Here is a 17,213-nt window from a genome sequence, read left to right as displayed (position 1 = left end):
AACCTTGTATCCTTCATGAATACTGAAAGGTCCACAGACAGAAAAACAGGGATGGATATAAGAAGAGAAGGGAAATGAAAGCTGGGCAAAAAAAAAAAAAAACAAGAGATGTCTGATGAAGTGATTTGCCACTGCCCCCAACATGTCAACAATACTGCTGAGCTTTGTTCATAGATAGAGAGACAAACAGGTTGATACACAGGGTCTGGCACAAATAACACCCCTTTTTAATGACAAAATCTTTTATTATAAAATCATAAGCATGTAATTCTGTAACATAACAATATCACACTCAAGCACACCATATGACATTTTAGGTGACATGTTCAAATTAAAACTATAAACTATTACACTCATATTATTACCCTACCACCTGCACTCAAGCAGGCGTTACTTCTGTCAGACCCTATATATCTATGCTCCTAGATGAGACATGGTTGGCATACGGTGCTTGCAATCCAAGAGACCTAGTTTATCCAGAATCCATCTAGGAAATGAGATGCTGAAAATGAGGATGCACCTTATACCCAAGGGTCACACACACTGGGAAGGAATTTAGCTAAAAATACATATTCATATATAAATGTATATCTATACTTAGACTATTAGTGTGTTTTGAATGTTTATATATTCATGCATATATACATACACATATACATACATATTTACATATAAATACAGTGTGTATGTTTATATACATGTGTGCACGCACACACATACAAATATACGTAAGTGTGTATGTGGGGAGAGGGAGTTCTGAGAACTTACAATTTCGGTGTGTAAGGGGAAGGTGCAAATGCAGAATGAGGCCAATGAAATATAAAGATTTTTTTCAAAAAACCCTCAGGAATTTGCCCCACCCTCTGTGCTACCCACAGAATCTTCACAAAGTGACAGACACATACCAACTGCCCCCTAACCCCAGCCCTCCTGGCTTTGACTGAAAAACATGTCTACTTTGTGACCATGGGGTCCTGTGCCCTGCGATTTTTGAAAGGATGTTCCCCGCCCTGGGGGAGATGTACAGTAGGCAGGAGAATGCCCCCACCAGGGTCCCGCTTAAGCACAGGCCCCAGAGATCCCCTAGTTAGGCACAAGGGACCAAAGCTGTCACATGACCCAGGAGGGCTTTGTTTGGGGGCTTCTGCACTGATCTGGCTGGCCTCATCAATCGCTGTGGGGTGGCTGAGTAACAACCACCTACACCGAGGGCATACCCAGAATGTGAACACAGGGCAACACAGTCAACCAAGTAGGAAGACGGCAAACTCCATGGGAACTCAGCACTCCGGAAATAAATGCAATGCAGTGATGGCATTTTCCAGAGTGCTGGGAGAGAGTGCTACACATGGCTAAAAGGAATCACTAGGGGAGGGGGACACCCACAAGGGGCTTCCTAGAATGAGGAGAAATGGCCACAAAGCCACCTTCCAAGGCAAAGAGTATGGGTGGCTGCAGGGGTCCTGTTTGGCTCGGCAGGATATTCCAGCTGGAGGCCAGTATGGCTCGCCAATAGCACGATGCCTTTCCTTCAGACAAACACCAATCGTTATTTAAAGGGAGTCACCTGCAAGGGCATCCCATTATTGGCCAGTCCAAAGCCCTGCCCCCTATCTAGCATTCCTGCACAGTTCAAGTCAGCCCATAGTCAACACACATTTACTGAGCACCTATTATGAGCAAACAAGGCAAACACAGCAAAACGAAGGGCCCTGACACTCACCCCGTCCTGCTCTTGGCCATGGGTAACAACGCCTCTAGCCTCAGTGTCGTCGTCTGCACATAGACATCACTGCCCACTCACAGTATCCGTGAGGATTTAAAGTGCCTAGAGGACTGACTGTCCACTGATCTAAGAAAGTCCTTGATAATCACTGGGTGGTCACCTCCTCACTCACTTCTTTTTCAGGCTGGGACTAGGGGGAGGGAAGCACAAATCATCAACTGAGTCATATACAAATATGCGTAACTCAGCTTCTATTATCCCAGGCTCCACTGCAATAACCTGGAAGTACAGATCCAAGAAAAAGTACAGCCTAAAGTCAGCAGGGAAAGGAGCTGGCTCAGGATGACTTCCCAGAGATGATCACAGGAAAAATATGGGCTTGGGGGTTTGACCTACCTGGGTTCAAATCCCAGCTCCACCACTTTCCAGCTCAGTAATTTGGGGCAAAATACCTAACCTCTCAGAGCTTCTATCTCCTGGGAGGCAAAATGGAAATAATGCCTTGTCCCCTCCTAAGGTGCCGTGGAGAGTACGCGAGCTAACAGGGTAACCCAGGGAAGTGCCAGTACTAGGCCTGACCACCCACTTCTATGGTTCTCAGTATCAATGCATCTGATGACAGGGTGGCAGGACAGGCTGCTGGCCTTCCCCTGTGTCTCCAGCCTGAACTCAGAGGGGAGTGGGGTGATGGCAAAGGCTGTAAGAGCAAAAGTCCCTCCATAACAAAAGATGTGTAGGCCTTCAGGGGGACCATTATAAAACTTTACAGAAAGCCACTAAAGAAGGCCTAATACACGGAGTGTACCATATCCGTGAACAGGAACACAGAATTGGAATACAACTTATATTTATGAATGGAAATGCAAAGATAGCAATTCTCCCCAAGTCAATCAATAAATTCAATGCAAGGCCAATCAAAATACCAACAGGGTTTGGGCAAGGAGCAGGGAAGTTGGTTAACTGATTGTTGATTTTTAGTGAAACTAGACAAACTGATTCCTAAATTTATGCAAAAGAAAAAAAATTATGCAAAAGGACAAAGGGCCAAGAAGAGCCAGAACATTCTTGAAAAAGCATAAGATGAGAAGACTTGCCCCACCAGATGTGAAATTTACTTTAAAGCAGCAGCAATTAAGACAATGCTGCGCAGGCACAGACACAATGGAAAAGACACAGGTGGCATCACACATCAGTGGGAAGAGGAGGACCAGCCAATCAACGGTGAGACAACTGCTTTGTACTTGCAGGGGGGGGGGGGGGATCAGTCCTGCCTCACATCATACACAAATATAAATTCCAGATATAGTAAGGACCTATATATAAAAAAACTTTTCATAGATAATTATAGGAATTCCTCTTTAATCATTCAAATTAATTCAGCAATACATGAGTGCCCAGTACATTGTGACAAGCACTGTCCTATCACCAAGGATATAAAGACACCCCTGAGACATTATGTATTTGTTAAATAATACATAAAAAGAAAAAACCTAACAAAAGACAGAGACTGAGAAATTTGACTATGTTAAAATAAAGAATTTCTTCTTACCAAAGGATGCTATGAAGAAAGTGAAAAGGAAAACTATAAACTAGAAGCTATAAATTATTTGTGGTACATATAACAGACAACAGATTTGTATCCAAAACATAAATAAAATCCTAAAAATTAGTAGGAAAAAGCAAACAACTCAATAGAAAAATAAACAAAAACATAAACAAGCATTCACAGAAAAGAATGGTTAATAAACCTACAAAAAGAGGTTCAATAGTAATCAGAGGAATGCAAATTAGAAACACAATATAGATTTTACACCCACTGTGTTGAAGAATGCCCAGAACTTTCCATTTTCAATGAACATTCCACTGGTGGAAACGTCACCTAATACATCCACTCTGGAAAACAGTGCAGCATTATCTAGGAAAAAGCTGAAGGACACGTCTCCTAAACTCAGCAATGGCATTCTTTGCCACATACCCTAGAACAGTTCTCTTCAAAATGTGGTCCCTGGAAATGCTTAACACTTAGGAAATTTTTTAGCAATATGGTATCACCAGAACATCCAAGTACATGATCAATGAACTCATTTGGATGTAGAGGAGAACTGTAAGGATCACAGTTCTCATGGGGAAGACATGGAGGTGTCGTCAGGGCAGAATACACAGGGGCTTCGTGGGTATAGCTAATGTCTTCTTTCTTAAAATGCACAGTGGGTATATGTTTATCACATAATTTTTTAACTATATGAATTTATATGCTATATTCTACAATCTTTAAAAATTTTAAGTGACCATTTTTCTGGTTAATAAAGTGACCTACACCTTGAGCCCCACATGCCCTGCTGCCTTTGATTCAACTACTCGCTCCCCCCACCCCAGGTCCAGCACTGAGTGTGCCAGAGGCATGGCCTGCCCTTGGAGCACCCAAGGCAAAGAGCCCATGGTGCCCATGCAGTAAGACCACCAGCCTAGCTGACCTGTTCCTGGCCTGATTCATCGCACCAAGAACAAAGGGAGGCAGGGGAAGGATGTGGGCCATTCCCAACAGGGATGGCCAGAGGTAAGTGTGCAGGATGGCAGGTACAGCTGCTGGCCCTGGGCCCTGAGACCATTCCCCTGCCCTACTGCGTTCCACCTTCATCTTCCAAAAGATCCGCCTGGACCTCCCACTTCCCCATTCCTCCCATGCATCGCTAAGACCAGGAGACATTCAGAACAGCCCCAGCCTAAAGAGACATCTAGGGCTGCTTCCAGGGCTCCAAAGCTCTTCTCAACACTGTCACTCCAGCCCCCCGGGGGGATCTAACTCACTACTGCTGGAGGGGCTATCTGTTCACATACTCCCCCTGCAGGAAGTGCGGTGATAATACCTGCAACTGCCAGTCATTGAGTCTAACCTGCCAGGCCTCCTGTTAAAGCAGTGTGCCTACATAATGCATGTATTACCTCATCTGGGCCCTATCACAGCCCTGTAAGATGGCTGACACTGACACACAGGAGGAAACCCAGGCACCAAGAGGTTAAGGAAACCTTCAAAGCATGGGCCTCTTTCTTGGAGACTCTGACTCAGGTCAGTGGGAAGAGAGGAAGGGGAGCATGGCTTCTGTTCATGCAAAAACCTGCCCGGTTGATCTAAATGCGCTCCCTAATGAAGAACCGTTGGAGCAGACAGAAAGCCCTCTGAAGGCAGAAGCCATGTCTCTGTTTTCCTTGGCCAGTCACCACCCCCATCAGCCACTCACACGGGCCTGCCGGCATGGCACTGATGCAGCTACCCAATGGAAGGGAGACGTCTGAAATTCCGACTCTCACCTGAAGTCCTGTGCCTAGTAAGAGAAAAGGTAGGGGGTAAAAGCCATATCTCTACCCTGGGCTGCTCTCCAGCTACAGATCTGCTCCCCCACCCGACCATGTGCCATTTTTAACATCCCTGCCCCAACCCCCACCACTTCTGCTTGCAGATTAGCTTTCAAATGTGAGCAGGGACAAAGCTGGCTCAGAAGACTTAACTCTGCCCGATGGGTTTAGCTCAGCTTCAAAGCTCCCTAACTGGAACCAAGTAAGCAAGCAGATCGAAGCTAGAAGGGAGAGGCCAGAGGGGCAGCGAACAGGGGCATCTCTGTAAGCTGGATTACCTACAGCAACTGCCTGCAGCCCAAGGGACACCACAAGACCTGTCATGGTGGTCACGACCAGAAAAACAAAATCTCCCTTTCCGCAAGCACTGCAGACGAACTGAAAAGCATCCCCAGGCGCTGGTGCACATTGCACAGCAGTGCTGGGCCACTTCATCCTCAGAGTCCCTGCCATGCTTCTCACCCCAGAAAGCCTCTCCCCACTGGCACCACCCAGACCGATTCCACCCTTTGTTCCTTTGTGTTCAGCCCATTTCACACACATGGGGGGGGGGGGGGGGCGGGGGGTTCTGTCACTCCCGTTGGACTGCAAGCCCTCCCCTAGCAAAGGCTCTGGATCTACTTGTCTCTATCTCTCTCCACCCTTCTTCCTTGCCCAGACCCCCATCCTCACCTACCCAGCAAGCTCCTATTCATTCTTCAAAATCCAGGTGTCACTCGCTCTACTCCGTTATCTCTGTATCTTGTCTCTATTAAGCAATATTAATTACCCTAATAAGTAGTTTGGCTGAGCACCTACTTCTCAGAACCATAATTATCTGTTATGTTTCTGACTCCTCCATGGAACTCTGAGCAGCTTCAGCTCACAACAGGTGCTCAATAAATGTATTCACTGTGCACTATCCACACAGTATCCAATCAGCCCTTTCAACAGAAGAAACAGAAAAGACATGTAATTCACTAATTCTTTTCCCCAAACTAGGGAACTAACTCCTAAAAGAAACAGTTTGTTTTTTTCCTCTCTTTTCTAGAGGGAGCAAACATTTCAGAGTGGGAGTCAGACAGCCATCATTTTGGGGGTAGAGAAAAGGAAAGGACAAGTCGAGTCAGGCCACCTGGATGCCGAGTCCAGGACTGCTGCTGCCTCTCCCTAGAATGCTGGGAACAAGGAGGTGGCCCTGCTCTCACCCCTCCATTGGCAGCCCTGTGCTCAAATGCCTGGTGGAGGACGAGCCAGATGACCTCTCAATTCCACGACTTCCTGGCCCGAGAAAGCTGATCTCCTCTGTGTGAGCCCAGTCAGCCCATCCTCACCAACTGGAGCCCCGTGTGCATGCAGCGGGCATTCAGTAAATAGTTGTGGCATGAGTGCACGGACTCAACAGGGACCCTACCAGCCCAGTAAGTCCCAGAGCTGGCCTCCAAATTCAGGCAAGGGCAGTCAGGCACATGAAGGTATGGCATGCTGGTGGGGAGGTAAGCCCTCCCTCCTTCCCATACCCTCTCCCAAGCCCACCATCCTCAGAGGTCAGTGGTGTTTTCTGAGCTCTTCAAGGCCCTGTGGGATGGAGGACAGACCTATGGTGCTTTCCTCAAGGCAGTCACGGCGCTCACCCTGTTTCAGCTGCAACTTTCTCTTCTCTACCCTCTTCCCACCCATCCATTCTTGATTGACACCAATGCTGGCTCTGACATGATTTAAAAATAGACATTAAGACAAAGAAGTTTAATTTTTAATGCTTTTGAAGGGAAGTGAGCACAGAGCCAGTATTCCCTCGTAGGCACGTTCCAGGGTCTCCAAGCATCAGCTCTGCCCTACACTTGTGCCCTTTCCCCCAAGCACAGCCAGGCCTGACACACTCCAAACATCTACCTGTGGCAGCCGTCTGGGTCGACAGCCTTATGACTCACCCCTAAGCACTTTGGGGAGCCTCTGAATGCCTCTGGCTGCCCAGTTCAGCCTGCATCTCCTGTTTGGAGAGGCCAGCTGCTCCTGCTCAGACCCCTCAGTCCACTCACCACTTCCATTCCCAGACAGAAGGCACACCACAGCTTCCTTATGACACCCCAAGCCACCCAGCACTGGCTGTGCACAGACCCCTGTCCTGTGCACCACAAACCGACAGGGAGCCACATAGCCCACAGAGACACTTATGATGCAGCCAAGCCAGTACAAAGCACATGTCTCGAATGTGGCTGGAGAGCCCTAACCAAGCTGCCCGCTACCAGAGGGCAAATGAACAGTCTGGGAGGGGCTGAGCCTCAAAGGCCTGACCCCACTTACAGGAAGTTAATCAGAGCCCCCATGGCATTCCTATGCCAACATTTCCTTTGTTCTAGCAGACACACTGAACACTGCCTTCTTCACTAATTGGCCTTTATTGAGGGAGAACTCCACAAGGAGTACACTTTCCTTTGGGGCCAGAATGGCACTGCTCTGCCAGCCATGACTTATTGTGATAGGACAGCTGCACTAGCACGCATGAAAAGTGACCACTGCCCAGACTGACAGTTATGCCAGCAACCCCAGCAACCCCTAAGTCAAGTTCAGACAGGAACTTGACTTAGGTTGGGAGAGGCTGAGCTGGGATCACATTTACTGTCCTGAGAAGGGGACATAGGCCCCCAGCACTCACAGCCCATGCTATACTCCACCTCCCCTTTCTCAGAGTAAAAAGCTCTGAGCCCTCTTTGCCCTCCTGATAGGGCACAGATGCACTTAATCTCTACCGGAGGGTTCCACCAGATGGCCCTGGGAGGACTCAGGGATGAACTGAGGGAAATGTCCTAGTGGTTCCCACTGCGGGGAGAAATAACTTGGCATGCATTTGATTACTGGTAGACAGGCTGGGGAAACATCCCTCAGGATGGGGAAACTTCTGCCCATTTTGGCCTCCTAGTTCGTTTGCACTAAGAAGCCAGCATTCTCTTGGCTGTGGGAATCAGAGTGAGGCGTTCAGCAGAAAAGAGGAGGTAATACTCAGACATGACCACTGACTACCCCTCCTCAACTCCCGCCATCTATGTCAGGCCCTCAGAAATGCTGCCCTGGGTGACAACATGGCTAACACAATCTGCTTGAAGTCAGCAGTGCCAGGAGCAACCTAGACCCTCGCCCCCACCCTGAAGCAGACAGGCACCCAGCGGCCTATGAGGCACCTGCCTTTTTCTGGGTAAGAAAGAGGAATGCTGGCAGTAGAGCTCTGCCTCCCACCTGGTGCCAGTGACGTCGCCCAGGCCCTCACCAATACCAACGCCCTAGAAGCTCCACCCAGTGGCAAGGAACCAGGGACTCTCCTACCTGTGAGGGGTGGCAGTGTAAGACAGCTGCGCTGCGAACCCTCCCAGCAGGCTCTGAGGAGGCAAGGGGTATGGTGGCAGCAGTTGGTCTGCAGAACTACCAGGCAGGCTCCAGGATCTAAGGAAGATCTCTATCTATTGATAGCAGGCCTCGGGTTTATTTAACTCTAAGGCCTCAGAAAGGCCTCCATTTGGGGTTTGAGCCTTGAGACTAGAAAAGGTGATGGCTACATAGTTCCTAACAATTATTCTGGGTCTGGAAGGAGTCGGCTCTCAGTAGCCCTGCATACCTCCTCAGCCCACCCTCGTACCCACCTCTGTCTCTCCTCTCCTGTATGCACTAGAAAGGGCAGAGGCATCCAGGGGTCCTGCCCCACCTGCTTTTGGCCCAAGCAGTTTCTCTTCTCATTTGCCTCTTTCCTCCACTCCTTCTCCCATATCGGGCCAATTACCTGGCCACAGGAAGTTATCATTCAAGTGGAGCTTAGTGACCCACCAGGCCCAAATCCTGGCTAACACCCCAGTACACACACTTGCTCTTCCAGACCCAATAAACATTCTTACACACATGGGCATCCATTTATTTTTTGCTAAATTTTCTGTCTTTCCTAAGGTATATGTCTTATTCCATCATCTCATAAACTACTAACATCAAAGACCTGGGTCTCTGAAACTCAATTTTTTCCAGCTCATAGCATATCATGCAAATTCTAAAAATACTAAGTAATCAGAAAAGCCAGATTAGGAGTCACTCCTTGCCTGGTAAGAGAGAAATGGTGGTACTTTCAAATTAAGAAGAGACAGCAAGTCCTCCCACTATAGCCCATAAAAGACCTTTCCCTCACCCAGCTCATTAACCTCTGCCAAGCTTTTCAGGGATGATGAAAGAGCCTCTTGTCACCCCATGGCTAAGATTCTAGGAGAGCCTTCATCACAGAGAAGTCCTTACCAAGTGGGAGCTGGGAATCCCTGTAACACAATTCACATGTGGATTTAGTGTTCTGGCCCTCCATTCATTTACTCACAAATATATATCGAGTGCCTACTAAGTGCAGGACGCATACCATTGCACTATACCACTTGAAGAGGTCCCTAACCAAGTTGACACCATCCTAGAGAATAATGAAACCTCAGCTGTTATACTCAATCCAGCCAGCAGGTGGCGGGGTGGGGGCTGGGGAGGAGCAGAGAGGTACCCGCCAAGGCACTGAATGATCATCCCCAAGAGGGTCTTTCTAGTAAGTGTTAAGATATGCACAGTGGCGCAAGACAAAAGGAAGGCTAACTTTGAACAGAACAGAGATGGAAGCTATGCACAATGAAGGGGCAATGTTCATGTAATCCACAGGCAGAGGAGAAATATACACCAGTACTTGGCTGACACTAATCCTGGCAAGTGAGTCAGAGGACAAGCAGCACTTGCCCAAAGGTGGTCACAAAATCATTCTCGACATTCCAATGGTTCTGCCCCAGTTTCCACAAAACCCTCACCACAGAGCAGGTAACACAATGGTTGGAGGGCCCAAGACCATGGAGACACCTGGGAAAATCCAACTCAATTTCAAACCAGGGTATTCTGAAGAGAAGCAGCAGCACGTGCATGAGTCAGGGAAGAAGGGCCCCTACCCAGAGAGAAGGCAAGGATGCAGGATGTCTCATACCTAATGAAGTGAGGGTATATGGAAAACCATCACAACAGCCCCACACTGGGCTAGAAAGAATACCCAGTCATTTAGGAGTAACGAAATTTAGCCAAGGCCACAAAACAAGCTAACCAAGAACCAAGACTAGAACCCAGACTTCTTCCCACCTAACATGAATTTTTCTCTCTGCAGGAAAAGTTACCCTCCCCCCCAACATACCCAAAAAAGTTTTCGGTTAAAGCCAATCACTCCCCACAAGTGTTGAACACCAAAACACAACTGCTACCCAACTTCACCGTGAATGACTTTCTCCTGCCCCCAGTGCACCTCCTGGACCACAGGCAGCTGACAGCCTCCAGCCGGCAGGAGGACAGGCCCTGGGGCAGAGCCAAACATCTGTGCTGACTGCGTCTGGGCTCTGGTGAAGAAAGGCGGAGGCAGCAGTTGCGATGAAGGAACAATTACATATAAAGTTAAGAAGTTTTCAAATTTGCCTAACTAGTATTTCTTCTGTACAAGCACGCAAGCCGTGTCCACACAGCCTCCAGAATCACAGAGGTCAGGGAACAATTCCAAGCTGCCTCACCCACTGACGCCTTCTCTAAAAAAAACATAGGACACTCCTGATTGTCCCCCCTTTATCCCTTTCAGTCTCTGGGATTCTCAAAGCTGGGAGGCCTGGCAATCCATGGCAGGAGCACATGGCCAGTCGGCTGCCCCTGCCCAGTCCACTGCAATCCCTCAAAAGCAGCTGCCTGCCACCCGATGGCAGCATCCCTCCCACACCCTCCTTTTCCACATGAGCCCTAACTCTGGGGCATATCTGCAGGCTAGTAAGAGAGTCCCTCGACTTGGGACAAGGTCTCCTTTTCCTGGGGTTCACTGGCAGGAGCAGATGTGACCTCTACCACTCCCCCATGTCATGTCCATAAAGTGCTGCACATGATATTCTTGCATATTAAAAGGAATACAAGAAAAAACTCAGAAGATCACCCATACTTGTGCCTGTCTTCAACTCAGGGTCACAGCTGTTAAAGATTCTGACCCCACACCTACTTTTGCAGCTTATCCAGTTAGAGGCCCTTCCAGAATGGGTTTCTTATAGGTGAAGGACATGGCGACAAACTTTGCCAGCCTCCTAGGAGTAGCGTAAGGCTCCCAGGAAGACAGGCGAGTTGGAGCCCCCATTCAGCCATCGAGTAGGAAAAAAAGGAAAAGTAAAATACATGGATGAAGGGGAAAAAATAATCTTAAAAAAAAAAAACAACACTTACCGTTGTGCAGAAGCAGAGCAATGCAGCACCAAAGAAGAGGGTATATAAGAAGTGAGGACGCAAAGGGAAGAATAAGCACAATGACTTACCCAGAATATCAAATTGAAGAGGAACATCATGTACTTCAAGCAGCAGAGGCAGCCCCTGGCCATGTTGCACTTTTTAAATTCTAGGAGGAAAACAAAGGACAGGTCCAGGTAAAACACCACGTACTTGCTGCCTTTGGGGGCATTGTACTTGTCGGTCTTAACGCCAGCCTCAGCACGGCTCTGGCCCCGGGAGCCTGCGGTGCCATAGAAGGCACCGGCTGTGAAGCCGCGGCCGAACGAGCGGCCCGAGGTGGACGGTTTGGCAAAGTCCGAGTCCTTGCTGTCCAAAGATGGACTCCGGTGGATCGAAGAATCCTCGCTACTCGACTTCTCCATGCTCAAGGCGTTCCCGGGGGACGTAAGGGGCGGGGGGCATCGCTCCCGGAATGGGACGAAGGGGACGCCCAAGTCAGGCGCGGGCTGCGGGCGACCCGATGGAGTCTTGCACGCCCCCTCTCTGTACCAAGGCGCACTTCGAACCGGACCGGACCCGGTGCACAGGGGCTGCTGCCCTACTCCTAGCCGGCTGGCCCCAATAGCTCTGCAGCTCAGCTCTGCGCTCTCGCGAACGCTGTCCGGGAACTGGCTGGCCTGCGTAACTTAGCGTCTTTGGGAAGGCTGCAATTTGACTTCTCTTTCCCGAGCGTCAGCTCGCCTCCCGGTGCACTGGCAGCTCCACACAAGGCACAGGGCTCCGGGATCCAGGATCCCAGGGCACACACCTCGCCCAACCCAGCCTCAGCGCTGAGCCCTGACCACTTTCCGGGCGCTCCGCCTCCTTTCGCTCCGCGACTTTGCGGAGCTGCTCGCCAGCCCTGGGCTGGGCGAGCGCACCGAGGACAGTGGGACGGTGCCGGGAGATCCGCTGCAGCTACCACCGCTGGGCTTTCCCAGAGAAATCCCAACCCCGACTCTGGACTCCGAAATCTCAGGGAGCCCCCAAGCCAGGCCCTTGAGCCCGCCCCCTGCTTTGCATTCAACCAATGAGCACGAGATCTGCCAGGGGCAGGGGGGTGGGGCAGCCTCCCCCTCCTCAATGACACCACATCTTTAATAGGATTAGCGTTCTCCTGTGTGCCTACACCAGTGCACTGGGAACCCTAACTAAATGTCAAGGGCTTTAGAGCCGAAGGTGAACCAAAACCTTCATGTTAGGCTTTGGTCTCCTCTACCGCAGAAAAGGGGGCGCAGAGGAGGGGAATGACTCGAGGTACCAACAACCCAAGGAAAGCGGAGGAAAGGACTGGGGAGGACTGGAGGGGTAAAGAAGCGAGGCCACTGTCACCCTGGCCGCTGCCCCCTGTGCACTCGGGGTCTGTCTGATCCGGCGCACAGTCTCCCAGTTACACACATACATACACACCATGCTTTTGCACACGTGGGTCCGGCTACGACACACAGGGAGAAGGGACCGCAGGAGCGGTGAGAAGTGTGGGAAAGGCGCTAGAGGCCTCAGCGGGGCGAGCGCCGCCTCCCCGCCCCCTCCATACGCACGCGCACACGCTAGCACAGCAGTGGCTCAGAGAGGTTCCCGCAGCTGCTCGAGTCCCCTCCCCCGCCCTACGTTCCAGGTTGGAACTCTGCGCCGCCTGTGACCCACGCGGGGAAGAGGAGAGTAGGTGGCCGAGGTGAGGTCCTGCTTATAACAAGGATGATGTAAGAGTGCTCTCAAACGAGTCTGGATCCTCTACCGTGAGGAGTGCATGTAAGGGGCTGGTCAGGGAAACAGCAGGAAGGAGGCTCTTGCTAAGGGCTTGGGATCATGCAGCAGGAGCCTACATCCTACCGTAAAACCCTGTGCATGGGGCAGCATCTCCTGGGCTGGTGCAGACCTGGCCTACACAGTTTGCAAACAAAGCCTACAAGAAAACTTGGGGGAGAAGGGGTAAGAAACCCACCTTTTTTCTGTCATCAGTAAGAGAGTACTGAGAGCACCTGAGGGCAGGGCCAAATCCTTTGAGGTTCAGTATCCCCAGCACCTAACACTGGACTTAGGGTCTGAGGGGATGGAGACTACACCGGCATGGCTGAATAGAAATTTATGCCCTCTGTATGGTGTGAATATGAAATGGCCTCCCTAGATCCCATCAAACACTTCTACACCTGCTTCAATGTGCTGAGCACAGGGCCAGGCCCTTGAGGAAACTGATGTAAGGGGTGCTGCTCCCTGCCCTTCACACACACACAATCTGGTCAGAAAGACAGGAGGATATTCATCACAGGTCATGCCAGAACAGAGCTACTGCCACCATTGGCTGTGGCTGAAGAGAAGGGAACATTCACTCTGACCAGAGGGACTTGAAACCCTCATCACAGGCCTGCTGCAGCAGCCCTGCACCTTCCAGTCTGCACCCTCACTGGCGCCCAGGCAGGCCTACATCCTAGGGTGCAATCACTTAGGTTCTTTCCAGGGCCTGCAGCGGTGTTGCTATTCTGAGCCCCACTCCCACTCAAAGAGCAGCCCAGCAAGAAAAACTAGTGAGAGTCACAGCTGTGGCACCTTGCTGTCTCCTGGTTGGGCACTAGGTCCCTGGGTCTACGGATGAGGGACAGATGTCTGGCTGGCTCCTCATGGAGCCCACGGCCACCTGACTGGAATGGCTAGCATCTTTTGTTCTCTTCAGCCTAGACCCCCAACCAGCAGGCTCCTGAGGACTCACAGCTGCCACTTCTTTCTTACAGCATGACTTCTTTGATGCAGAGGACATCATTACCCAGTGGGACTCGGAGTCCGGAGACCTTTTCTTCACTCTTACCTCAGTTTGTAGCTGTGTGATCAAGGGCAAGGTAGTTTGCCCTTCTGAGGTCCCACTTCCTCCTCTTTAAAAAGGGGACTAATAGAATTTAACCCCAGAGATGTCCTCAGCATAAAGTGAGCTGGCACATGTGGGAACAGTCCCAGGCCTGTAACCTCTGAACAAGAATAAGGAGCTGTTATTGCTAGTCTCATATGGGGACTTGGTTTCAGCAAGAACCCTTCCAGGCCAGCCCCCTCTGCCTTCTTCCTCTTTTTTAATCTCTCTTTCCTCCCCAATTCAAACCTTGTTCAGTGAGAATGGTCTCCCATTGTCATTCCTCCTTCATTTCTGATCATAAATGAATTTCTGCTGGTAACTATTTCCTCAGCAACTGAGGACCTGGGGGGGCGGGGCAGGGAGGAGAGCAGAAAGGGAAGGACGACAGGCAGGTGAAAGAGGAGAGGAGGCTGCCCTGTGTGACACTTCTACTCCCTCTGGGTCATATTCATCCAAAGGGCACTGAAGTCCCACTCTTCAGTTCATTAACAAAGTTTCAGTGAGATCCCATCAGGGTACCCAGTTTAGTCATCATCAGAATAATAAGAGCAACTCAGGTTTAATGACAAGGATGTCAAACCCATTTTCACCGGAGGCCACATCAGCCTCATGGTTGTCTTCAAAGAGGGCTGAATATAATTTTAGGCCTGTATAAATGTAACTACTCCTTAACTAGGGGCAAGGAGCTCTGCATTCAGCCTTTTGAGGGCAACAGCGAGACTGATGTGGCCCCTGCTGAAAATAAGTTTGACACCCCTGTTATACAGTAAGTCCTATTATACCCCAATTACCAGGTTTCAAATGCAACAACTCATCACAACCCTATGAAATAGCTATGGTCATCAGCCCATTTTACATATAAGGAAACTGTGATTTCAAAGCTCATGTTCTCTGCTCTCTTGGGCTCTAAACCTAGTTCCTACCCTTGGGAATCTTCCAGTCTAAGAGACAATATCTAAAAGCACACAGGAACCTGACATTGTGTGTCCTAATGAGAGGTCATTAAATAAAAGGACCCTGAATAACAGGCTAAAGAGAGAGATGTGGTAGGGGCAGTGTGGCTGGACTTATGATCAGCTAAGTTGAATCCCAAGGAGATGGACCTGAGTTACCTTACAGGGGGCTAGAAGAAGGAAGAGAGTGCAGGGAAAATGTAGTCTGCAAGCCAGTAACTAGTCCATGAAAGGAGACATCTTAGACAGAGCTGGGAGAGGATCCACAGGAAGGTAGATTTAGCCCCCAATGAACAAGCCACACATTCATAGTAGACTGTTCATCACAGACAGGATGCTGAGCAAGGACCCTGAAAGATACAAAGATGTGCGAGATGTGGCCGTGGACCTCAGGGAGCCCACAAGCTAGCTAGAGACCAGCCTTTACCCCCATGTACCATAACAGAAGCAGCAAAAAGCTGTCCCTTCGTCCCCCCCTTGCAGAAGGGCTCTCTGGAGTGGGTGTGGATGGGGTGCAAGAAGGAGCACTAACTAGGAAGGAGTGGGTACGGTGCACTCGGGGACAGTGAGAACTCACGTCTAACTGAAGCAGGAAAATGTGCCTGGGAGTCAAAGTGAACTGTGCCAGGCCTTACATGACACTTGAAGGTCTGGTCTTTACATGGCAGCTTCCCCAGCAGTGAAAGTCTGGATTTTACACAGGAGCTTCCCAAGCAGTAGGGACACATGACAAAACTGGTGCCCTAGGAAGATGGGCCTGGCAGCAGGATAGGTGAAGGCAAGAAGACCAGCACTGTGGTTTGCCTCAGTTTCTTGGGTTTTGGGTACAGAAGGAGCCACCAGAGAGAAAAGGTGAGCTGAGACACCATCTCTCCTGCCCTGTCCTGATCCTCAACCACTTGCCAGGCTCAGAAAAACTGGAAGGTACAGACTGCCCTTGAAGATCTCTGAGCATGTGAACAAGGCAGAGCTGCCTTTTCTTTTTTTTTTCTTTAATAACAAAAAAAAAAGTGAAGCAAGTACAGAATTCCCAGAGGGGAGAAGGAGAAGTGAATATGTGAAATCAACATGCAACATCTCTGCTGACTGACAACTGGGGAGATGTGGGCTTCGGAGTAAATGCCAAGCTCTCTCTGCCTCTTGCTGAGTTTCTCAGACTTGCAGTGCAAGACAGAGCTCAGTCTTTTGTCTCCCACTCACCCACACACAATCAGAACTGATGGGCCAACACAGATCCCCTTTCCGACCTCTGCTAATTATTTCTTCATTTGACAAATGTGTGCAGCTCAGGAAGTATCCCGTCCCTCTAAACTTCAAACAAGGCACCTCAACCAGAATTTACATTAGCCACAAAGTGGCACTCGCTATCCTAAGGAATATGTGAGATGGGCCGCCATGGTAGAAGGTAGACTCACTTCCCCCTAATGTTTAAACTCCAAAATTGAGTACAATATAAAAATACTGTACTTGCTCAGCAATCTACCTACAGTGCCAAGAGCCACGACTGCAGAGGTCCCTAGCAGGGGGCCCACATCCAGAGATGTCTGCGTGCAGATTCACTCAGCAGGGGATGGTGAAGAAATTAAACTTGGCCAGGATTCAGGAAGGACAGTAACAATGATGGCAAAAGGGTTGGGGTAGAAAAGCACTAAAGGTAGTTTTTTGTTTAGTTTCTGAGCCCAGCAAGGAAAATAAGCAAACAGGGTTTTGCTGCAGTGGGATGGTTCACAATTAGATAGATGGAGGGAGGACTTGCTCAGGACAGTCTCCCAGGGGTGGCTAGGGTAACTCTTTCTCTGTGGAAAGGCCTGATCCTTCCTCCTTCAGGCCTGCAGTTCTTTGTTCAGGCTGCAATTACAGTTTGCCCACCTGCCTCTGCTCTGGCCACTGGGCTTCTCAAAGGAGGCAGGGGCTGTGTCTTAATCATGCCATCACCCTCCCCCCAGTGCCTGTCACAGTGACCACTACAGGACAGGTACTCAGAAAAATGCTTTAGGGTAGAGGGAAAAGGAAGACTACCAGGCCTAAGCCCCTCATTCTCTCCAAGTTTATTAACAAGAGAATGGAACCTGGGCCAGAA

At 49.7% G+C, this 17,213-nt stretch overlaps 1 protein-coding gene across 5 annotated transcripts in view; it reads right to left on the bottom strand.

Annotated features, from left to right (window-relative positions):
- The window catches only part of TSPAN9 (tetraspanin 9), a 208,367-nt gene that overhangs the window by 76,317 nt on the left and 114,837 nt on the right, over positions 1–17,213 (bottom strand). For 3 of the 5 annotated variants that reach the window (XM_028533080.2, XM_036018532.1, XM_036018533.1), the window contains one exon: positions 11,386–11,465. In XM_028533080.2, coding sequence (XP_028388881.1) covers positions 11,386–11,448 — 63 coding nt within the window. In that variant the 5' untranslated portion in view covers positions 11,449–11,465. Of the gene's footprint in view, positions 1–11,385; positions 12,296–17,213 lie in introns of those variants that run through there. The other 2 variants (XM_028533079.2, XM_036018531.1) reach the window with 2 other exon arrangements.

This window comes from Phyllostomus discolor, chromosome 2 (assembly GCF_004126475.2).
Source record: "Phyllostomus discolor isolate MPI-MPIP mPhyDis1 chromosome 2, mPhyDis1.pri.v3, whole genome shotgun sequence".
Taxonomy (NCBI): domain Eukaryota; kingdom Metazoa; phylum Chordata; class Mammalia; order Chiroptera; family Phyllostomidae; genus Phyllostomus; species Phyllostomus discolor.
The sequence above is the reverse complement of the archived record's forward strand: the minus strand, read 5'-3'. Positions and strand labels throughout refer to the sequence as shown.